The 24,545-nt window shown below is 39.8% G+C and overlaps 3 protein-coding genes across 4 annotated transcripts in view; 1 reads left to right on the forward strand and 2 right to left on the reverse strand.

Moving 5' to 3' along the window:
• Nucleotides 1–416: 416 nt before the first annotated feature.
• On the reverse strand, nucleotides 417–9,984 carry LOC137200640 (zinc finger protein ZFP2-like). Of its 2 annotated transcripts, XM_067615392.1 has the most exons (3): nucleotides 9,568–9,984; nucleotides 7,884–8,369; nucleotides 417–4,126 (listed from the first exon to the last, which is right to left on the reverse strand). In XM_067615392.1, the coding sequence occupies exons 1-3, from the start codon at nucleotides 9,737–9,739 to the stop codon at nucleotides 2,823–2,825; spliced, it is 1,962 nt and encodes a 653-aa protein (XP_067471493.1). In that variant the 5' UTR covers nucleotides 9,740–9,984; the 3' UTR covers nucleotides 417–2,822. The 2 variants fall into 2 exon arrangements, with proteins under 2 accessions (XP_067471493.1, XP_067471494.1); XM_067615393.1 differs by lacking the exons at nucleotides 7,884–8,369; nucleotides 9,568–9,984 and adding an exon at nucleotides 4,784–7,171.
• Nucleotides 9,985–11,366: 1,382 nt separating this feature from the next.
• On the reverse strand, nucleotides 11,367–19,376 carry LOC137200582 (zinc finger protein 569-like). Its single transcript, XM_067615388.1, has 4 exons — nucleotides 19,103–19,376; nucleotides 15,077–15,868; nucleotides 13,941–14,696; nucleotides 11,367–13,565 (listed from the first exon to the last, which is right to left on the reverse strand). The coding sequence occupies exons 1-4, from the start codon at nucleotides 19,272–19,274 to the stop codon at nucleotides 12,499–12,501; spliced, it is 2,787 nt and encodes a 928-aa protein (XP_067471489.1). The 5' UTR covers nucleotides 19,275–19,376; the 3' UTR covers nucleotides 11,367–12,498.
• Nucleotides 19,377–20,740: 1,364 nt separating this feature from the next.
• The window catches only part of LOC137200556 (zinc finger protein 883-like), a 30,266-nt gene continuing 26,461 nt past the window's right edge, over nucleotides 20,741–24,545 (forward strand). Inside the window, exons 1-2 of the mRNA XM_067615386.1 lie at nucleotides 20,741–20,999; nucleotides 23,490–24,077. Of these exons, the coding sequence (XP_067471487.1) occupies nucleotides 20,828–20,999; nucleotides 23,490–24,077 (760 nt within the window). The 5' untranslated portion in view covers nucleotides 20,741–20,827. The remainder of the gene's footprint in view (nucleotides 21,000–23,489; nucleotides 24,078–24,545) is intronic.

The following is a 24,545-nucleotide window of genomic DNA, read 5'->3' on the forward strand; positions in this document are numbered from 1 at the left end:
GCACTAATATACAGTGTACTATAGCATATTAACATCAATAAGCAGTGTATACTCAGTAAATGATATATTATAGTTATGGTTATTTCTCTAGTCTCTATATTATCAATTATTATTTATCTAATTATTTTTCAGTTTGTTTATTTAGTTACTGTATACAATTTGGTGGCTATGGTAACACTTTAATTTCCCTTTGGGATTAATAAAGCCATCTATCTAACTATGAATCTGGTATACTTATATTATGACCTCATGAAGCAAAGTAAAATTAAAATGAATGCAATGAGATCAGAAACAAAACATTTTGTTGTCTACGTTTGTTTAGGTATTTATTGCATGCACTCCTAATATTTCATGTTCATGACACCTTTAGTATTCCTAATTATCCAGTCAGTCAAATTAGGAATATCAGTCTGAAAGACCATCATGAAAAAATATTTTATTCTTAATAAAATGTGTTGACTATACCATATAGCACATCTTCTACAATTTGTGTGTCATCTCTAAAGCAGCAAACAACAAACATTTTATCTGAGGTTAAAGGTTCTATATGTAGAATTGTGAAGCAATTCACATGTATTATTCATTTTTTATTGCCAATGAGTGAACGGGTAGTATTAAAAGTAAAAAAAAATGAGACCATCCCTAACTTTCTCCGGGAATTTTCCAGGAAGATCCAACGGAAGTGACGTTTTTGCGCGCTCCCAAGAGCCTTGCCTCTCTCACTAACGTCAACAAACAACCGGCATAACGACACAACAACACACAGATATTAGCTCTCCAGCTAGTCAAACAGCTAGCTCCCTCTGTAAACCACTACACATTTCACAACAAAAGCGCAGCCAGTGGCTCCTCAACCACAGCTTGTTGCTCCCTGACCACAGCTCGTTGCTGCATGGCCACAACACATTGCTCCCTGGCCACGGCTCGTTGCTCCCTGGCCACAGCTCATTGCTCCCCAACCACAGCTTGTTACAGCCTGACTACAGTTCGTTGCTCCCCAGCCACAGCTGGTTTCTGCCCAGACACAGCTCATTGCTGCGTGGCCACAACATGTTGCTCCCTGGCCACAGCTCATTGCTCCCTGACCACAGCTCATTGCTCCCCGACCACAGCTCATTGCTCCCCGGCCACAGCTCATTGCTCCCCGGCCACAGCTCATTGCTCCCCAGCCACAGCTCATTGCTCCCTGGCCACAGCTCATTGCTCCCTGATCACAGCTCATTGCTCCCTGATCACAGCTCATTGCTGCCTGGCCACAGCTCATTGCTCCCCGGCCACAGCTCATTGCTCCCTGATCACAGCTCATTGCTGCCTGGACACAGCGTATTGCTGCACGGCCACAGCTCACTGAGCCTACCGGTGTTTAGTAAACATGGTTAGTAAAAAAAGTTGTCAGTTTGCAGGTCGGGTCAGGTTTGGGAGGTTGATTTCGCATATTTGTGCAAGTTGGGCGGTGAGGATTGGCTCTCGCCAGCCAGTGGCCACAGCGCAGCTGAAAACCTCTTTGTGTGTGTTTGTGTGTGAACGAGCAAGCAGTGTGAGAGATGCTTTGCTGAGACATAGTGCAAAACACAACATTAGAGACCTTTTATGGAATTATGAAAAGTATTAGCGAGGACAAAGACATAAACCACAACAGGCTCACGCTGTGAGCACGCACATCAGCACCAGGATGTTGACTACAGCTTATTTAACAGCCACAGATGTCACTAATGAGAAGGAATTTCTGATTCCTACATATAGAACCTTTAAACCGGGAAAAAATACATTAAATTTATGAAATTAAAAAAAAAAAAAAAAACACTTTAGACAAGAATATTCTAGTTGGTAATATGAAAACTTAAGTGAGCCAACAGCACTAGAGGTTTTTTTGTTTCAACATCAGAGAGCTCATAATCCACTCACATGACAGAAGTAGTGTATGACAATAGAAAAAAAAAAAAAGAAAAATCATTTAACACGTTAATCATTAACATTTGTAGAAACTATCTAAAACAATCCTACAGCTCAAGTTTAGGGAAGTACCGAAAATAAATAAATTAATTCACAACCCTGCTCTATTGGTTGTGATTGTGAAGTTGTGATTTTAGCCAAAACAAATTCTAATCTACTGAGACTTATATGGTAAAATAAAACAGCAATGTCAATCACTCTCAAATGTAAACTTTGATTTCCTGGAAAGGTGTAGCCTATAGGAAGCTTAATTTGTAAATATCAAGTATTACGTGTAGTACCTGGACTATTCTGAAATACTTCATAAATATCAATTCTCGTTTTTTAAAACTATAACATTGGCACCATATTTGACCACCGACATCGCACCATAACTTTGTCAATTAAATGGTCTTGTGAACAGTAACATTAGTAGTTACAATAACATGAATAATAAAAAAAACAAGGGTTTAGTTTAACAACACTTAATAACACTGTTGACAATGCACAACTTCCATGAAGAGATTCTGAACTCTTCTTCATGGAGAATATTTTACATTCATTTATAAATATAATGGTGAACACTTGCCTACAAGAGTTTCAGCTCAATTGTTTGTCCTCTTTATCTATTGTTTTTTGTCAACATGTGCTGCAATCATGTGTTCTTGTGTGTTTTATCCATGAATCACTACAACTGAATCCTCTGCAACGTTTCACAAATACAAGGCTACTAGTTTGTGCAGACTCATGCTTTTCCAATTCAGACATATGACAAGTTTTTCCGCATTGTAGTAGGTTCTTCTCATGAACATTGTTAAGTCACCACAAAGCTCTCCCTTATGTTTTGCAATGAGACTGTTTCTCATCTGCATGAATTCTTATGTGCCTTTTCAAGTCTGACATCTGACAGAATCATTTCCCACTGCGTGTATTCTCATGTGGATCTTCAAGTTATATCTACGTTTGAAATCTTTCCCACAAGTTTTGCAACTGTACGGCTTCTCCCCAGTGTGTATTCTTATATGCCTTTTCATGGTCGTCTTCTCATTAAATCTTTTCCCACAGATTTTGCAGGGGTATGGTTTCACGCCTGTGTGGATTCTCATATGCACTTTTAATGAGCCCAGATCAGAGAATTTTTTCTCACACGTGTTACATGGGTACGGCTTCTCACCTGTGTGGATCCTCATATGCACTTTTAATGTTTCCAGATGAGAGAATCTTTTCCCACAGGTGTTGCAAGGATACGGCTTCTCACCTGTGTGGATTCTCAAATGCACTTTTAATGTGTCCAGCTGAGAGAATGTTTTCCCACAGGTGTTGCAGGCGTACGGCTTCTCACCTGTGTGGACTCTCATATGCACTTTTAATGCACCCAAATAAGAGAATCTTTTCCCACAGGTGTTGCAGGGATACGGCTTCTCACCTGTGTGGATTCTCAAATGCACTTTTAATGTGTCCAGCTGAGAGAATGTTTTCCCACAGGTGTTGCAGGGGTACGGCTTCTCACCTGTGTGGACCCTCATATGCACTTTTAACGCACCCAGTCGAGAGAATCTTTTTTCACAACTGTTACATGAATGCGGCTTCTCACCTGTGTGTGTTCTCATATGCCTATTTACTTTTGCCTTTTCACTAAATCTTCTCCCACAGGTGTTACATGAGAACGGCTTCTCACCTGTGTGGACTCTCATATGTGTGTGCAATTTGGACTTGCACTTAAAAGTTTTCCCACAACTATCGCATTTTAAAGACTTTTTCCCTGTATAAGTATTACTGTGAATCTTTAATGAGGTAGAGTTGTCTTCATTCTTAATGTGACTTTTGCTTTTGTCAAGTCTCTTATTCGGTTTCAGCTGTGCATTTCTAGTTGATCCTGAGTCTTCATGCTTGCCTCCTTTTCGATCTTGGCTCGCAGCTACATTAGAGTTGTGAGTTTCATCAGGACTCAAGTCCAGAGTCTGGTCTTTATTGTTGTCACCTTCCTCAAAAGTAGGAGTCAACATGAAGGTTTCAGTCTCCTGCTTCAGCACCACTTGTTCTGTGTCCAGACTGGTGTAGAGCTCCTCCTGTTCCTCTTTAATCTGTGGAGGCTCTGGGTCCTCTTGGTCCAGACTGAAGTTCCTCTCCTGGTTACAGAGCTGCTGGTCAACGAGAACCTCCTCCTCCTTACAGACATGTTGCTGTGGGAGCTCTGGAGGGACAAAGGGGAAAGGATGAAGAAAAAATGAGGTGCCACTTTTTGATAAGGCATCCTTTATAAAAGGTTTAAAAGCATTAATTAATGGCTTTAATTAAAGAGTGCTTTTTTTTCACTTGTCCCTAACTCTTGAACACAAGAGAGAAAAGAATTAAGATCAGACTTAGAAATTGGATCTCCAGAAAAAAAAAATCTCGCTTGCCTTTCAGGGCCTCCGTACTTTATTTTGTTAATGAAAACATAAAAAAGGACGAGTTCACTGATATTTCTCCATCCAGACCGCATTAGACGAAGTCCAGATCAGAAGCCACTGTACTTAAGATTTGTTAAATCTTTTTCAAAATCTAAATAAGTGTTTCACAAATCTGACAGTGGATTTAAACAACGTTAAGGCTTTTACTACGATGTCGAACAGTTTTTCACAAGTCTAAGTGGTGCAAAAACGGAGAATCAGCCGCTAAATATCATTATTTATGTTTCCCTTAACTTTCCCCTCAACTTTTCCCTTAAACCTGAATCAGAAGCTAACTTCAGCGTCGTAAACATCCGAGCAAATAATTACAAGTAACTGTTATATACTTTAACCACTGCAGTGGTATAACGCCGATTCCTTTGTTTTATGTTAAAAAAAATAATTAAGGTTTTACATACCTATCCTGTGTAACTTTATTTCAGGTTTCCAAACGATATCCAGCAGTCTGCGTTGACGATCGATCTCATCCTCGTACTCGACGATAGTTTTTTGAAAAACTACGAATATTTCTTCAGCAGCAGCAGTTAGTCGCTCGTTGATTAACTCTCTCAAACACTCAACTGAAGACATTGTTGCTTAATCACGTCTCATTGTCCCGCTGAGAGACTTCTTCCACGCATAGGACACCAATAAGCTAACGTGACTAGCTCCTTTGTTGTTTACTTCCGCTGTTCTTCTTCTTCTTCTGTTTTGAGGTTTATTAGCGGTTGGCAAACAACGAATTGGCGCCTTACCGCTACCAACTGGGAAGGACTGTGAATCAGAGTGTCTAGTATTTACAATATTCATTAAAAAAAAAACTTATATAATATCTTATAAAATCTTCTCAATCAAATTAGTTTGTCTAAGATACTGAAATAGGATTCCATAACGCTCATTTCTTGAGGGTTTTTTTTTGAAGAATATCTATTTGATCAAAGTTTACGGTTATCTTTTTGAGGTTTTGAATCAGATGCCTTCTCTCTGCCTCATATTCCTCACAGTGTAGCATAACATGCTCTACTGTCTCTTCTTTCCCACAGCATTTATATCTGCCTTATTATGTTTACCTATTCCTCACCTCTCTTCTGTTCCTTCCTGCACACCTCATTTCCCCCGATATCCTATGAACTCTGTAAAACCATCATCCTTTCTTCTCTTCCTCCCATTGCTTTTGCCACCTTTCCTTCAAACTCTGCTTAATAATGCTCTTGATTTCTGTCTCGCTGAAGGGAACTGCCAAATCAATATGATTATTGTTTGTGGCCTCCTTTGCAACCTTATCTGCCATTTCATTTCCCTTGATACCAATATGTGCCAGTACCCATAAAAATATTACTGTAAAACCCATCATTTGAATTCTGTATAATGTTTGTTGTACTTCTATCAAAATGTCTGGTCTGTTGTCTGAATAACCGTACTATAAAGTGGTTAGTGACAAGCTTGAATCTGAACAAATGATTACTCTCAATGGTCTTGTATCTTTTATCCACTGTAAACTACTAAATTCCTCACTGATCCTTTTCCCTATTTTGAGATGGAACAATAAATGCTACTCCTACTTTATTAACTACACTCTTTGATGAATCTGTGTAGATCTAGATGTAACTGTGGTAAATATCAATATATGCCTGTATGGTATGTAAATTATAAATAAACTCCCTATCCTTGTCCTTCTTTTCCAGCCTCACTGGATGTCAGCAAACAACTATTTGTTATGTAAGGATATAGTGGAGTAATGGTGAGCTGAGCAGTGAATGAAGTCACACTCCCTCTGTGTGCGTTGTTATTCAAGCTTCTCTGTTCTTTTTTTGGTAGCCAGTCCGGCCACGCTTGCATGTGAGCGTGCATGTTATTGCATGTGAATCCCTCCCTGTCCTCCATGTCCATTTCCAAGACGGTGGCCACGTCACAAACTCTCTGAAATTACAGCTAAACAGTACAATAAAAATGTTTCTGAAAACATTTGAGGCAAGAAATAGGCAATGCACTGGCAGAATCTTGATTCATATTTGATCACCACTGCCTAATTGAAGTTTTGACTGAGTTTCCTGAGCTGTCAGTTCAAGAACCCCCCCCCCCCCCACACACACACACACACACACACACACATCGTGCGACATCTAGTGGCTGAATGAATTTCATGTATTGCAACTTTAAGTCCTAGATGAAATCGAAACTACAATTCTATGAATTATTCTAAATGAACTTCATGGATACAGACCCTTGTATTGTGGAGCCAAAACATTTGGCACTATCACTTTGACTGCGCTTGTGAAACAAAGATTTTTCAAAGATTCAGGATATTATAATTCTGTCAAAGAAATGCTGTTGCACACAGTATGATTAGTTACAGTAATGTGAAGGAAAAAGAAACGAGTTTAGTTTAACAAAACTTGAAAGCGTTGTTGACAATGTACAACTTCCATGATATATTCTGAACTCTTCTTCATTGAGAATATTTTACATTCATTTACAAAGATGTTGGTGAACACTTGCCTACAAGAGTTTCAGCTCAATTGTTTGTCCTGTTGATGGATAGTTTTTTGCCTCCATGTGTTGCCATTACATAATTCTTCATGTGTGTCTTGTCCATGAATCACTACAATGGAAATTCTCCCCAATGTTTCAAAAATACAAGGCTAATTGCTTGTGTGGACTCATATGCTTTTCCAATTCAGATCCATGACAGAATCTTTTTCGTGTTGCAGTAGGTTCTCATGTAGATTGTAAAGTCACCACAAAGCTCTCCCTTACGTTTTGCAATTATGTGGCTTCTCATCTGAATGAATTCTTGCCTTTTCAAGTCTGGCATCTGACAGATTCTTTGTCCACTGTGTGCGTTTTCATGTGAATCTTCATGAGATTTCTACGACTGAATCCTCTCCCACAAGTTTTGCAACTATACGGCTTCTCCCCTGTGTGTGTTCTTATATGCCTTTTCACAGACGTCCTGTCACTAAATCTTTTCCCACAGATGTTGCAGAGGTATGGTTTTTCACCTGTGTGGATTCTCATATGCACTTTTAATGAGCCCAGATCAGAGAATCTTCTCTCACAACTGTTACATGAGTACGGCTTTTCACCTGTGTGCATTCTCATGTGCACTTTTAATGCACCCAGCTCAGAGAATCTTTTCTCACAAGTGTTGCATGGGTAGGGCTTCTCACCTGTGTGGATTCTCATGTGCTTTTTCAAGTCTGCCATTCGACTGAAACCTCTTCCACAGGTGTTACATGGGTACGGCTTTTCCCGTGTGGACTCTGATATGCACTTTCAATGTGCCTGGCTCAGAGAATCTTTTCTCACAAATGTTACATGGGTACGGCTTCTCACCTGTGTGGATTCTCATATGCACTTTTAATGCACCCAGCTCAGAGAATCTTTTTTCACAAGTGTTACATGGGTACGGCTTCTCACCTGTGTGGACTCTCAGATGTGTATGTAATTTGGACTTGTACTCAAATATTTTCCCACAAGTTCTACATTTAAAACACTGTTTCCCTGTACGGGTACAACTGTGAGTCTTTAATGTGGTGGAGTTGTCTTCATAGTAAGTGTGATTTTTGCTCTCACGATGTCTGTTCTGTGCTTTTGTCTCTGCATTTCTATTTGATCCTGAGTCTCCTTTGTGATCTTGGCTCTCAGCTACATGAGAGTTGTGAGGGAGGAGCTGGTCATCACTGTTTGGTTCTGGTACCACTAAGCTTTTAACTGACATGCTGACAACATGCTCTTTCACTGCTGCACTCTGAGTTTCATCAGGACTCAAGTCCAGAGTCTGATCTTCACTTTCCTTAAAAGTAGGATTCAGCATAAAGGTTTCAGTCTCCTGCTTCAGTATCAGCTGTTCTCCCCCCAGACTGGTGCAAAATTCCTCCTGTTCCTGTTTAATCTGTGGAGGTTCTGGGTCCTCTTGGTCCAGATTGGGGTTCCTCTCCTGGTTACAGAGCTGCTGGTCAGAGAGAACCTCCCCCTCCTTACAGACATGTTGCTGTGGGAGCTCTGGAGGGACAAAGGGGAAAGGGTGAAGAAAACAATGCGGTACCACTTTCTGATAAGGCACCTTTTATAAAGGGTTCATAAGCATTAATTAATGGCTACATATATTTATATATATATATATACATATATATATAAAATTAATTCAGTGTTCTTCATTGCATGACTCGCCATGCTCTAATTGGCAGCTTGCATTGCAGCTATTATGATAATGTAGCCAATACACATAATACGCTATTCATACACAAGATGGCAGTATAGACTACAAACATGGGACTGTCAAACCCTGCTGAGACCTACCCTAACTCACTGCAGTGGTCCCCTTCAACAGTTATTAATAAAGGGCTAGTGTTTCACATTTTTTAGGTCATCAGTAATCGGTTGAACAATACATTAGAGACATCTTCCTAAAGAATTAGATAAAGCAAATTTTACAGTGGTATAGAAAGGATGGACTTTTCACAACCTGGGAACCCAAAAAATATGCTTATTAATGGTTTATAAATTATTCAGAAAGCATTAGTAAAATATTTATTAACCATTAATTAAGCTAAAATGCAGACATCTGATGATGCTGAAGTTACTTTCTGACTCAGGAGAAGTTAAGGGAAACGTTTACAATGATATTTAGCAGCTGATTCTCCACTTTTGCACCACTTGCACTTGTGAAATAGTGTTTTAGGGAACCTTTATTTAGCTTTTGAACATCAATAAACACTGTACTTAGACTTGTCAAATCTGGACTACATTAACAAGAAGACTCCGGAGACTCATTAAAAACAGCGATTTGAAAGTCCAGATTTCACAAGTCTAAGCACAGTGGTTCTTGATCTGGACCTAGTCTAATGTTGACTGAATGGAGAAATCGGTGAAATCGTCTTTTTTCTGTTTTCGAAAGCAAAATAAAGGTTACACAAATCTTAAAGTGGGTTTAAACGGCGTTAAGGCTTTTGCTATCATGTCTAACACCTTTTCACTTGTGTAAATGGTGCTAAAAAAAAAAAAAACGGAGAATCAGCCGCTTAAATATCATTATTTCTGTTTCCCTTAACTTTCCAATCAACTTTTCCCTTCAACTTGAATCAGAAGCTAACGTCAACGTTGTAGACATCCCAGCAAATAATTACAAGTATAGAAGTTATATTATAACACTGACTCTTATGTTTTATGCTAAAAATAAAATAGTTAAGGTTTTACAGACCTATTCTGTGTAACTTTATTTCAGGTTTCCAAACGATATCCAGCAGTCTGCGCTGACGATCGATCTCTTCCTCGTACTGGACGATAGTTTTTTGAAAAACTACGAATATTTCTTCAGCAGCAGTAGTTAGTCGCTCGTTGATTAACTCTCTCAAACATTCAACTGAAGACATTGTTGCTTAATTACAAGTGAGATGTCTCACTGTCCTATTGGGAGACTTCTTCCAAGCACAGGACACCAATCAGCTAACGTGACTAGCTCCTGTGTTGTTTACTTCCGCTGGATGTTACACTGTTGAGTTCCGACAGCGGAATCTTGTATTATTTCGTTCCGCTTGTTGAAACGAGTTGTCTCAGACAGTGTCATTTGTGGCTTATAAATAAGCAGCAGTAACAGCACACAGGCTTTATGTGTTTAAACTAGACATAAGAACTCATAACTCAGACATGAGAAAATATATTACATAAAGGTTTGAGGTGCTTGCACTTGAATTTATCCATTTTGTGCAGTTTTGATATCCATAGCTTTAGGATTTGTTGAAGTCAAGACCAAGGAGATGGTTGTGGGTTTTATGAGGACCAGGGCTAGGATAAACACCATTTCCATTCTTGGAGAGGAGGTGGAGGTGATGGAGGGATAAAGATACCTTGGAATCCACCTCGACAACAGACTGGACTGAAAATGCAACACAGAGGGTGTCTACAGGAAGGGACAGGGGAGACTCTACTTTTTGAGGAAGCTTAGATCATTTAATGTGTGCAGTAAGACGTTGCAAATCTTCTACCAGTCTGTTGTGTTGAGTGCAATATTCCGTCCTGCTATCTGCTGCGGCAGCATCATCAGAGTCAGGGACACTAACAAATGGAACAAACAAATCAGAAAGGCTGGCTCTGCGCTGGGGACTCCTCTGGATACACTGGAGCTGGTTGTGGAGAAGAGGATGCTGCACAAACTGTTAAACATCATGGAGAACATCTCGCATCCCCTCCATGACCTGCTGGTCAAACAGCGGAGCACTTTCAGTCAGAGACTTCTTCAGCTCTGCTGTGACAAAGAACGCTACAGGAAGTCATTCCTACCAACTGCCATCAGTCTGTACAATGTTTCTCCTCTGTGTTGGGAGAGGGGACTCCTCTGACAGTGAAGACACAGTGCTCACCTGGACTTTTATTTTATTACATTATCCATCACATCTGTTATATTTCAGATTCATATTTTGATAATCTTTTAAGTACTGTATGTATATACTGTCATTATATGTGTTTACATTCAGTATATTATTCAAGTATATTTACACTCGATTCTAACATCCGATGACAATCATGCATTTCACTACCTCATCAATATCCACCTGACTTGCACTAATGTACAGTGCACTCTAGCATATCAACATCAATGAGCAGTGAATACTCAGCTGATGGTATATTATAGTTTTTCTTACACATCTAGTCTTAAATCTATTTTTAGCTAATCTAATTATATTATCTATTATTTATCTAATTATATTTCAGTTAGTTTATTTAGTTATTGTATATAATGCGGTGGCTGCTGTAATACTTTAATTTCCCTTTGGGATTAATGAAGTCATTTATCTAACTATGAATCTGGTATACTTATATTATGACCTCATGAAGCAAAGTAACATTAAAATAAATGCATGAGATGAGAAACAAAACATTTTGTTGTCTACTTTTGATCAGGCATTTATTATATGCACTACTGACACTTAATGTTAATGACACCTTTAGTTTTCCTAATCCTCCAATTAATGAAATTAAGAATATCAGACTGAAAAGCCATCATGAAAAAATATTTTATTGTTAATAAAATGTGATTACTACACCATGTAGTAAATCATCTACAATATATGCGTGTCATCTCTAAAGAAGCAAATTTTATCTCAAGTTAAATCAGGAAAAAATACATAAAAATTATACAATTGAAAATAAACCCTGCAGACAAAAAAAAACTCCAGTTGGCAGCATGAAAACTTAAGAGAGCATACAGAACTAGAGGTTTTCTTTGTTTTGACATCAGAGAGCCTGAAATCCAATCACATTATTGATTTAGTATACTAAAATAGAGAAAAAAATCATTTAACAGCTCAATCATTAACATTTGTAGAAACTAACAATCCAACAACTCAAGTTTAGGGATGTACTGAAAATAAACAAAGAAATGCCAATCAGTAAATTAATTCACAACCCTGCTCTGTTGGTTGTCTAAGTTATAGTTAAGAAGTCCAAATTTATATTTTAGAGTGAGCAACATCACTGTTTTATTTTACTATATAACAAGACCCAGTACATTTGATTGCAAAAATGTATAATGGGCATTATTTGAAAATATCAAGCACTACTTGAAGTACCTGGATTTTAAGTCTTTGTTTAATTCAAAACAAGGAGATAGAAACTGTTGAAACAGAAATAAAAGTAATACCTTAATTTGAAAGAAAAACCAGCAAGAGGTGAGTTCAACAATACTTGATGGTATTGTTGACAATGTACCACTTCATTACACTAAAATATTGTGATCTCTTCTTAATGGGAAATATTTTATATTCACTAACAAAGACGCAGCTATTGCAAAAGTTTGTTCATTTTAGTTGGTAAACACTTGCCCATGGGAGTTTCAGCCTGATGGTTTGTCCTGTTTATGGATTGTTTCTTTCAATATGTCATTTGAGAAAAAACAAATCCCAGAAATGCTGCAATTATATGGTCGTTCACCTGTGCATGTTATCCATGAATCACTACAACTGAATCCTCTCCAACGTTTCACAAATACAAGGCTACTTGCTTGTATGGACAATTATATGCTTTCCAGCTCAGACATATAACAGAATCTTTTCCCTGTTGCAGCAGGTTCTTCTCATGTAGACTGTAAAGTCAACACAAAGCTCTCCCTCACGTTTAACAAGTGTACAGCTTCTCATCTGTATGAATTCTTATGTGTCTTTTCAAGTATGGTATCTTTTCCCACTTTGTGTGTTCTCATATGGATCTTCCATTGATGTCTACGACAGAACTGTCTCCCACAAGTTTTGCAATTGTACGGCTTGTCACCTGTATGGATTCTCTTATGCACTTTTAATGCTCCCAGCTGAGAGAAGCTTTTCCCACAAGTGTTACATGGGTACGGATTCTCACCTGTGTGGATTCTCATATGCACTTTCACTGCTGTCATGTCACTAAATCTCCTCCCACAGGAGTTGCAGGGGTACGGTTTCTCACCTCTGTGGGTTCTCATGTGCCTTTTCATATCTGTCATTCGATAGAATCCTTTTCCACAGGTTTTGCAGTTATACGGTTTCTCACCTGTGTGGACTTTCATATGTAGGTTTAATGCGCCCAGCTGAGAGAATCTTTTCTCACAAGTGTTACATGGGTACGGCTTCTCACCTGTGTGGACTCTCAGATGTATATGCAATTTGGACTTGCACTTAAAAGCTTTCCCACAAGTGTCACATTTAAAACACTGTTTCCCTGTAATGGTATTACTGCGAATCTTTGATGTGGTAGAGTTGTCTTCATTGTTGGTGCGATATTTGCTCCTGTGATGGCTCTTCTTTGGTTTCGGCTCTGCGTTTCTAGTTGATCCTGAATCTCCTTCTTTGCCTCCTTTGTGATCTTGGCTCTCAGTTAGATTAGAATTGTGAGAGAGGAGCTGGTCTTCCCTGTTTGGATCTGGTATCACTGAGCTTTTAACTGACATACTGACAACATGCTCTTTCTCTGCTGCACTCTGAGTTTCAACCGGATCTAAGTCCAGAGTCTGATCTTCACTGTTGTCACTTTCCTCACAAGTAGGAGTCAACATAAAGGTTTCAGTCTCCTGCTTCAGTACTGGCTGCTCTCCCTCCAGACTGGTGCAGAGTTCCTCCTGTTCCTCTTTAATCTGTGGAGGCTCTGGGTCCTCTTGGTCCAGACTGGAATTCCTCTTCTGGTCACAGAGCTGCTGGTCAGTGAGAACCTCCTCCTCTTCATTACAGACATGCGCTGGAGTTTACAATGATATAAAACAGATAAAAGGAGTAAATCTTTACATTTAAAAAGGTGGAACCTGAGAATATGGAGCCTTTTTGCTTGAAAAATTACTTTAAAAATTAGTCAATTATCAAAACAACAACTGGTTATCTGTTGAGTGATTAACCACTTCACTCCTAAAGTTCATGTGTTTCTTCAGGATTGAGCCACTCGAACTCTTTTCCTTTGAGGCTGCACTTGAAAGTCTCTTGTCTCTATGGATTCAAACATACACTCTCAGGATTCCTCTTACAGTCGAAGCTCTAGCCAAATGCTGCAGTTATAAGGATTATCTGTGTGCTGAACTTGTAAAAAAAACACCTTCTCACAGTAAACACAGCTTCTCACCTGTGTGACTTCTCATGTGAATCTGCAGATTCTGTAAACGCCGGAAACTTTTCTGACATCTGTTGCAAGCATACGGCTTCTCAGCTGAGTGGGTTATCATGTGTTGCGTGAGGTAACGTTTCAGGCTGAACCTCTTTCCACAGACTGTGCAACTGAAAGGCTTCTCAGCAGTGTGGGTCCTCAGGTGAACTTTAAGTTGTGTATACACATAAAAGTCTTTACTGCAGCTGTTGCACTTGAAAGGTTTGTCATTCTGCTGCTTAATTATATTTGGTGGAATGTTTGTAGTCAATGTTGAGGTGCCCTCATGTTTTCTTTTTGGCTTTGTTGCATTTCCATAGGTGTAACTTTCATGATCTTGGTTATTTCCCACGTAAGAGGTGTGAAAGATGAGCTGGTGGTCAGTGGTTGGTTCAGATACTCTACAGCTCTCTCTGTCAGATTCAGATCTTATCCTTTTAGTTGAAATGTTGTCTGGAGGCTCTTTCTCTGCTTCACTTTGATCACAACTCAAAACTAGAGTCCAGTCACTGTGATCACTTAAATAATTGGGGATTGACTTTAAGAAATCAGTCTCCTGCTTCAGTACCAGCTGTTCTCCCTCCAGACTGGTGCAGAGCTCTTCCTCCTGTTCCTCTTTAATCTGTGGAGGTTCTGGGTCCTCTTGGTGCAGACTGGAGTTCCTCTCCTGGTCACAGAGCTGCTGGTCAGTGAAAACTTCCTCCTCTTCATTATAGACATGTTGCTGTAGGAGCTCTGGAGTTTACAATGATATAAAACAGATAAAAGGAATAAATCTTAAATCTAAAAAGGTGGAACCTGAGAATATGGAGCCTTTTTGCTTGAAAAATTACTTTAAAAATTAGTCAATTATCAAAACAACAACTGGTTATCTGTTGAGTAATTAATCATTTCACTCCTAAACTTCATATGTTTGTTCAGGATTGAGCCACTCAAACTCTTGAGGCTGCACTTGAAAGTCTCTTGTCTCTATGGCTTCAAACATACACTCTCAGGATTTCTCTTACAGTCAAAGCTCTTGCCAAATGCTGCAGTTATAAGGATTATCTGTATGCTGAGCTTGTAAAAAGAAAAAAACACCCTCTCACAGTAAACACAGCTGTAAGTCTTCTCACCTGTGTGACGTGTCATGTGAATCCGTAGATGCTGTAAACGCCGGAAACTCTTCCGACATCTGCTGCAAGCGTACGGCTTCTCAGCTGAGTGGGTTATCATGTGTTGCGTGAGGTAACGTTTAAGGCTGAATGTCTTTCCACAGACTGTACAACTGAAAGGCTTCTCAGCAGTGTGGGTCCTCAGGTGAACTTTTAGTTGTTTATACACATAAAAGTCTTTACTGCAGCTGTTGCACTTGAAAGGTTTGTCATTTAGTTTGGGCTGAGAATTACTAGTCATTACCGTGTTCTGCTCCTTATTTATATTTAGCGTAATGTTTCTAGACAATGTTGAGGTGCCCTCATGTTTTTCCGTTGGCTTTGTTGCATTTCTATGGGTGTCACTTTTGTGTTCCTGGTTATTTCCCACATAAGAGGTGTGAAAGATGAGCTGATGGTCAGTGGTTGGTTCAGATACTCCAGAGCTCTCTCTGTCAGATTGAGATCTTATCCTTTTAGTTGAGATGTTGTCTGGAGGCTCTTTCTCTGCTTCACTTTGATCACAACTCAAAACTAGAGTCCAGTCACTGTGATCACTTAAGTAATTAGGACTTGACTTTAAGAAATCAGTCTCCTGCTTCAGTACCAGCTGCTCTCCCTCCAGACTGGTGCAGAACTCCTCCTCCTGTTCCTCTTTAATCTGTGGAGGTTCTGGGTCCTCTAGGTCCAGACTGGGGGTCTTCTCCTGGCTACAGAGCTGCTGGTCAGTGAGAACCTCCTCCTCTTCATTACAGACATGTTGCTGAGGGAGCTCTGGAAGGACAAAGGAGAAAGGGTAATAAAAGAAGTGGTACTACTTTTTGATAAGGCACCCTTTATAAAAGGTTTAAAAGCATTAATTAATGGCTTAATCCAGGGTTCTTCATTGCATTACTCAGGAGCCTTATGTGGCTCGCCAAGCTCTGGTCGGTGGCTCACATCGCAGATTATAACTATGATAATGAAACCAATACAAACACCCTTCTAAAGGCTTTATAAGCATTAATTAATGACTTAATTAATTAAGTAATAATTATAAATATTTACTTATGCTTTATAAATCATTTATAAACCATTAACATTGACACATAACATGTTAACACAATAACCCTTTATTAATGATTGATAATCATTTACAACTGCAGGACTGCTGATGATTATGAATCGTTAATAAAGGGTTAAATGACTTTCTGATAAGACATTAGATCTTAAAAGTTACTAATAAAGGGTTAGTGTATCACATTTTTTAAGTCATCAGTAAGTAGTTGAACAGTACATTGGAGGCATCTTCCTTAAGAATTAGATAAAGCAAATGTTATGGTTGTATAGAAAGGGGGGATTTTTCAAAAATCATGCTTATCAATGGCTTACAATTTATAAAGCATTGGTAAATGATTTATTAACCATCAATTAAGCCATCAATTCATGTTTATAAACCGTTTATGAAGGGGGCCTTATCTTAGAGTTGCACCAAAAATGCAGACATCCGACAATGCTGAATCTGCAGATTCTGTTTCAGATGCTGAAAGGCAGTTTGTCTGGCATGGCCTAGAGAAAGATTTGAGAGGGACTGGGCTGACTCCTGCGTGGAGTACCAGCATGCTAAGGTGCACCGCCACACCAAAGCCCCCCAGCACAGTTCTCAGTGCCTGAAAGGAGGTTTGACCATGTTATAGTGGACCTGGTAGACCTGCTGCCCCCCTCCCACAATTCCACACACCTCCTCACCATGGTGGACAGGACCACCTGATGGCCAGAAGCCATCCTGCTGTTGTCGTCGACATCCACCAAGGTACCACAGGCGTTCATTGGTACCCGGGTTGCCTGGTTCAGCGCCCCATCTGACCTTTCCTCCAACAGGGGTCCACAGTTCATGTCCAAGCTCTGAGATGCAGTCACAGAGAGCTTGGGAGTGAAACTCCACTGCACCACTGCTGACCACCCTCAGGCTAATGGGCTAAGCGAGCAGTTTCATTGCTCCATGACGGCCACTTTGTGGGCCAGCCTAAAGGACAGCAGCTGGGTTGACAGGCTCCCGTGGTTCATGTTGGGCCTCAAGACCGCCCCAGAAGAGGACCTCCAGTCCTCATCCATTGAATTAGTTTACGGCCAACCTCTGCAGGTCCCGAGGGATTTCATCCCCAACACCACAGCTCCCTGGTCTGCAATTCACCAATGGACCACACTCCTGGATAATGCCAGGGTTTTTGCACTCGTCCCCACTTCACAACATGGCCTCCCCCAGTCTCACGTCCCCACAACCCTGCAGGCAGCAGAGTATATTTTCATCCACCATGATGCCCACCGTGGACCCCTGCAGCCTTTTTACAACAGCCTGTTCCGCGACCTTGAAACTAGGGGCAAGCATGTTGTGGTGGGCATCAGCAGCATGTCGGAACACATTTTCATGGACTGCCTCAAACCGGCTCACCTGGACCAACCTATTGGACTATACTAGCCCCCTTACCCTGTCCCCAACCACCCACAAGACCCCTAACATCCCTGCAGCCCCTGCATTGCCCCCACGCAGCTGCAAGGCCCCCAAGACTCTTTCTGTGGGAGCCCCTGCCCCCGTTTCTTTTCCCAAACTAAGTGTTGTAGTATAATCAATAGCAGAGCCTTGGTTAGTGAACTGAATTTGATGGTACTACACTGTATAAGAATGAAGTAATTGAATACAGTGGAAACCACTTATAGTGATCACATCCATCCAGGTCAAATTGATCACTATAAGCGGATGATTATTATAACCATTTTTTTTCTTTTTCTTAATTTCTCATGCAGATTATCATCTAGGCCTAATTGACATTTGTATATTTATTACATGAATACAAAGTAATGAAATGGGCCACTTCACTATTTAACTAGAATCAACTATAGGAGAGAAACGCCACCTGTAACGCTGTATAACCCTGCCATGAGGGAAGACAAAAAATTACTAGGAAGAGAGGAGGACATTTCTCTTTGTTTGATAACATGAAAAGTAAAGTTAGGCTTTGCTGATGGCTTCCTCACTCATTTTAAAAAAGACGAGAGAGAGACAGAGAGACAGAGAGAAAGAAGCAGTGGTCGAGTGAGCTAGAGAGTGGATGAGGAGAGCGAGCAGTGGTAGTGAGAAATCCGGTGAATGAGAAGAGTGAAACATTATTTTCTGATTGTTGCATGGTGGTTACAAATAAACACACCCCCACCCTGCACAAACCTGTGGAGATGGGCAGCAACGCCTGATAATGGTGCTGCAGCTTCAAAATACACATCATACGTGTACTAAGGGAGTAAGATAAACAAAGAAAATAGATTTACCATAGTTTAAAAAATTTCAATATGTTTTCATGTATGAAAAGACCCAAAATGAACACTGTAAGCAGGCTACTTGATTAATATAAGCAAATTATTTAAACAGCATTTATAAAGGACTAATTCTGTCCCGAGCTTTTCGATCCATATAAGCGGTCGATCACTGTAACAGTGATCACTATAAGTGGTTTCCACTGTATTACACTGTATAAGAGTGAAGTTATTTAATAATTTATCCAATAGAAAATTCCCCCAAATTATACAAAAGCACATTTTTCCAAACTGAGTGAGTATAACCAACAAGTGACCATTGATGTGTTAAGTGATTTCGGGGACACTACACTGTATAGGATTGAAAACATTGAATATTTCTGTAGTATGTCTTTTCGGTATTGCACTTTCTAGACAGTCCCTGCGCACTCGTCTCACAGCCGTTGAACATAGAGGGCAAGGTTATCAGTCCAGCTCAGAGGACGGCTCGTTTTGGTGAAAATTAGGTTGTAGATCGTTGTCTACCTTACTACGGTAGGAAAGAGGTTTGTGTTTTAACAACGTTTCGGTTATGAGTTATAACGTTAGATCTGGAAAGTTCGAACCTGTGAATATATTTCCAACTTTACCAAACTATAATTACAAATTTTAACCACTGCAGTGGTAGATAAAGCTGATTATTCTGTTATATATTATTACAATAATTCAGGTTTTACTAACCTATTCTGTGTAACTTTATCTCTGGTTTCCAAACGATGTCCAGCAGTCTGCGCTGACGATCGATCTCTTCCTCGTACTCGACGATAGTTTTTTGAAAATCTCGGAATATTTCTTCAGCAGCAGCAGTTAGTCGCTCGTTGATTAACTCTCTCAAACACTCAACTGACGACATTGTTGCTTAATTACAAGTAAGATATCTCGTTATCCTACTGAGAGACTTCTTCCAAGCACAAGGCACCAATCAGTTAACGTGACTAGCCCCTGTGTTGTTTACTTCCGCTGGATGTTACACTGTTAAGTTCCGACAGCGGAATCTTGTGTTTTTTCGTTCCGCTTGTTGAAAGGAGTTGTCTCAGACGGTGTCATTTGTAGCTTATAAATAAGCAGCAGTAACAGCACAGAGGCTTTATGTCTTTAAACTAGACATAAGAACTGTCTGCTGTATCAGGTTGATATTTTCCCTCTCGTTGATATTTTATGCCCTCTTCAAAACCTGAAAGTGGAAAATTCATTGTGTAAAAGGTTTGAGGTACTCTCTATGGGGAGGGACACCAAAAGGACAATCACACAAAAATGATGTGTTGTTTCTTAAGGGACCAATGGCCTAAAAAACTCACATAATTTGCTTATACCTTTACGATTTGTTGTGATCAAGACCATGGGGATGGTTGTGAATTTTAGGAGGACCAGTGCTAAGTTAAACACTATTTCCATTCTTGGAGGGGAGGTGGAGGTGGTGGAGGGATACAGATACCAAGGAGTCCACCTTGACAACAGACTGGACTGAAAATGCAACACAGAGGGTGTCTATAGGAAGGGACAGAGCAGACTCTACTTCTCGAGGAAGCTTAGGTCCTTTAATGTGTGCAGTAAGATGTGGCAAATCTTCTACCAATCTGTTGTGGCGAGTGCAATATTCTGCACTACTGTCTGCTGGGACAGCAGCATCAGAGTCAGGGACACTAACAACCTGAACAAACTGATAAGGAAGGCTGGCTCTGTGCTGGGGACTCCTCTGGATACACTGGAGCTTGTTGTGGAGAGGAGGATGCTGCAAAAACTGTTAAACATCATGGAGAACATCTCATTTTCCTTCCATGACCTGCTGGTCAAACAGCAGAGCACTTTCAGTCACAAAGTGACAAAGAACGCTCAAGGATGTAATTTCTGCCATTCCTGTCTGTGCAATGACTCTCACCTGGATTTTTATTTTATTACATTATCCATCACGTTATATTTCAGATTCATATTTTGATACTCTTTAAAGTACCATCTGTATATACTGTCATTATATGTATATACATTCAATTATTCAAGTAACATCCATGGACAATTATGCATCTTACTACTTTATCAATGTCAACCTGACTTGCCCTAATGTACAGTGTACTATAGGATATTATCATCGATGAGCAGTGTATACTCAGCAAATGGTATATATATATATGGTATATATATATATATATATATATATATATATATATATATATATATATATATATATATATATATATATATATATATATATATATATATATACCATTCATCTTTATATCATCTTTATATCATCTTTAAAGTTGGTTTGCGATCCGCCAACAACGACGAAGAAGAAGAACATCCGGCGGAAGTAAACACGGACGTGACAGACAGAACATAGGCGTGGTAACTGCTGTACGTACTGTGCATGGAAGGGCAATGAGACATCTTACTCGGAATTAAGCAACAATGTCTTCAGTTCAGTGTTTGAGAGAGCTCATCAACGAGCGACTAACTGCTGCTGCTGAAGAAATATTCCGAGTTTTTCAGACAACTATCGTCGAGTACGAGAAAGAGATTGATCGTCAGCGCAGACTGCTGGATATCGTTTGGAAACCAGAAATAAAGTTACACAGAATAGGTTTGTACAAGCAGAATTATATTTAAAAAACAAACAGATGAACAAAACGGAAGAAATTTAACGAGGCTGAAGTTGGCATCCGAGTCACAGCTTCCGATTGGGATTTCCCAGTCCACCTTAAACTTTTGGTTGCATCCCTAATATATCTAATACTATTACTAATGTTTCAAGTACCTATGGAGCCTTTTAACTACTACTAAAACCTCTATATGTAACTCAGTCTTTGTTTCTTCCTGATATCCTCTTGCTCCTTTCCAGACCAACTGTCGTTTGAATGTCCTGCTTTTGTCACCATGTTATGGTGGAAAACTGCCTTCCCATGTCGAATGTGCCAGTGAGAGTGCAAAGAGGTAAAAAATGAGATAGAGACTAGAAACTAAGCTCCACGATAGGAGGAGTTATGAAAAGTATATAATATGAGGTTTTATGCTTTTGCATCAGGTTTTTTCTTTGTCCCGGGACAAGGAAGCCTCGGTTTGCTCTGTATCTTTTATATGCACAGTAAACCTATTCACATTAAACTCTATCAGCTTCCAGTGTATTTTTTTGAGTCTTTCCCTTCTAAAGTTTTGAGTTTAATGCTAAGTTGTGGGTGACCTGAAGATTTATTGGCCCATTTGAAGATTTCTCCCTATAACAATGTCCCTATTGTTCTTTATCTGTCATTTTACTTTTCCCTTTATACTTCCCTTTTCCTTCTAATTTCTTTTATTTTTCCCGCCAATTTTCTGTGCCTTTCCTGTATACTTCTCTTTTGCTATTATTTCTCACTGCCTTTCCTTCACTCTTTATGTCCTTCCTTCTTCTCTCCCTCTTTTCCTCTGCCCCTCCTTTCCATCTACCCCTCACAGTTTTATTGATGTATCCTTTCTGCTTCCTATAGAAAACACAGTGACAATACAGATTTAGTGGATCAGATTTGTTTACAATGTATGCCATGTACCAGGCACAACCAACCTGACCTGAAACCAAGTTTTTCTCCGGGCTGTTTTCAGACATTGCAAGAAGGAGATAAACATCACTTCTTTTGTCCACTATTTTGCCTGCTACTGTGGCTGCTTCGTTGAAATATTGTAGGGGGCGCTGTCTAGCCATTCTGCCACACCCATGCCCGCCACCTATGCAGTATTACAGATTTTTTAAGACCCGTCATGTGTGTCAAAATTTTGTGAGTTTTCAAGCATGTCTAGCCCCTTAAAAACAGCTTCGTACATTGTGGCGAACAATGCGTTGCCATGGCAACGAATTTTGATGAAAACTCAAAAGCTTCAGGAGTTATCATTATCAAGGTCTTACACCTTGGCTGACCAAATTTTATGTGTTTCTCGCTAACCAACTAGGAGTAGTTAGCAAAAGAGTGGCGCTTAAGACATCCTGTTGCCAGTAGGTGGCACTATGACTATGACTCAATATGAGCCTATCCTTGCCCTCAGACCGGAACATTTATGAAGCATGGGAAATTTGGAGAAGATCTGATCATGAAGAGTCAAGTTGTAACACTTTGTTTGTTCATGGCGAAACATTGAAATTTGCCACACCACCACAGCAAAGGCATCCAGTGAAAACTCACCATTTTCACAATATGGAATCATCAAAGACTTAAGGCTTTTCTAATCAAATTTCAGATGAATCTGTTCATCCTGCTTGGTACAACTCATAAAAGTACAGAACATGTAACTTCCTGTCACCAGTAGGTGACGCTATGAGTATGTTTCAATACTGACACATAGATGTATTCAGGATAGGACCCTCATGAAGCATGAGAAATTTGGGGCAGATTGGACAATGTACGTTGGAGTTATAAGGACCTCTTGTTTTATGGCGAAACATCAACATCGCTGCATTGCCACGGCAAGGGCGTTCAGCTAAAACTCAAGATTTTTATAATTTTTCATCACAAAGTTCTTTAGATGACACTGACAAAACTGTGTTTTGTGTTGGTGGGGTTAAATCTCTAGGAGGAGTTTGTTGAAATACAATGCCTGGAAATGCGCAAAAATTGAAATTAAATTCAAAATGGCTGACTTCCTGGTGAATTAGGGTATGGCTCCAGCAGGCTTTTTTGTGCGTCTGGACATGTTACATCTCTCCATGTTAATCTAGTCCAGATTTGACAGGTCTAAGTATAGTGGTTTTTGATGTGGACCTGGTCTAATATGGTCTGGATGCAAAAAAGGAGTGAAATTGCCCTTTTTTGCATTTTCACAAATAGAAGAAAGGTTTCACAAATCTGAAACTGTGTTTTATTGATTCTCTGGAGTCTCCATGATAATCTAGTCCAGGTTTGACAGGTCTAAGTATAGTGGTTTTTGATTTAGAAATTCATGATATGTAAAAGTGAAATGGGAACTAGAATTGAACATTAAACTGTCGAAGTAGCTCTAAAAGATCTAAGATCTCAGTAGTTTAAATGCATCTTTATGTGCTCAGATATCTGGTTTTCTGTCATCACCCTAGTAACCTACTTCTTGTGTCCCTTTGTCCTTCCAGAGCTCACACAGCAACATGTCTGTAAGGAGGAGGAGGTTCTCGCTGACCAGCAGCTCTGTAACCAGGAGAGGAACTCCAGTCTGGACCAAGAGGCTCCACAGATTAAAGAGGAACAGGAGGAACTCTGCACCAGTCTGGAGGGAGAACAGCTGGTGCTGAAGGAGGAAACTGAAACCTTTATGTGGACTCCTACTTGTGAGGAAAGTGACAACAGTGAAGATCAGACGGAGGACTCTGATGAAACTCAGAGTGCAGCAGAGAAAGAACATATGGTAATCATGTCAGTTAAAAGTTTAATGGTACCAAAACCAAACAGTGACGACCAGCTCCTCTCTCACAACTCTCATGTACTTGAGAACCAAGATCACAAAGGAGGCAAATATGGATACTCAGGATCAACTGGGAATGCAGAGACAAAACCCAAGAGACATCACAGAAGAAAAAATCACACAAACATTGAAGGCAACTCTGCCACATCAAAGATTCACAGTAATATTTATACAGGAAAAAAGTCTTTAAAATGCAATACTTGTGGGAAAGCTTTTCAGTGCAAGTCCAATTTGAACAAACACCTGAGAATCCACACAGGTGAGAAGCCACACAAATGTAACACTTGTGAAAAGACATTCTGTCAGCGGGGCGCATTGAAACAGCATATGACGGTCCACACAGGTGAGAAGCCGTATAACTGCGAAACCTGTAGAAAAGCATTCTGTCGAATGTCAAACTTGAAAAGCCACATGAGAGTCCACACAGGCGAGAAGCCGCACACATGTATCACTTGTCAGAAAAGATTCTCTGAGCTGGGCAACTTAAAACTGCATATGAGAACACACACAGGGGAGAAGCCGTACACATGTAACACTTGTGAGAAAAGATTCTCTAAACCTGGTGCATTAAAAGTGCATATGAGAATCCACACAGGTGAGAAGCCGTACTCATGTATCACTTGTGAGAAAAGATTCCCTCAACTGTGCAAATTAAAAGTGCATATGAAAAGCCATACAGGCGAGAAACCGTACCCATGTAACACTTGTCAGAAAAGATTCTCTCATC

The sequence above is a fragment of the Thunnus thynnus genome, chromosome 2 (genome assembly GCF_963924715.1).
Source record: "Thunnus thynnus chromosome 2, fThuThy2.1, whole genome shotgun sequence".
NCBI classification, from domain to species: Eukaryota; Metazoa; Chordata; class Actinopteri; order Scombriformes; family Scombridae; genus Thunnus; species Thunnus thynnus.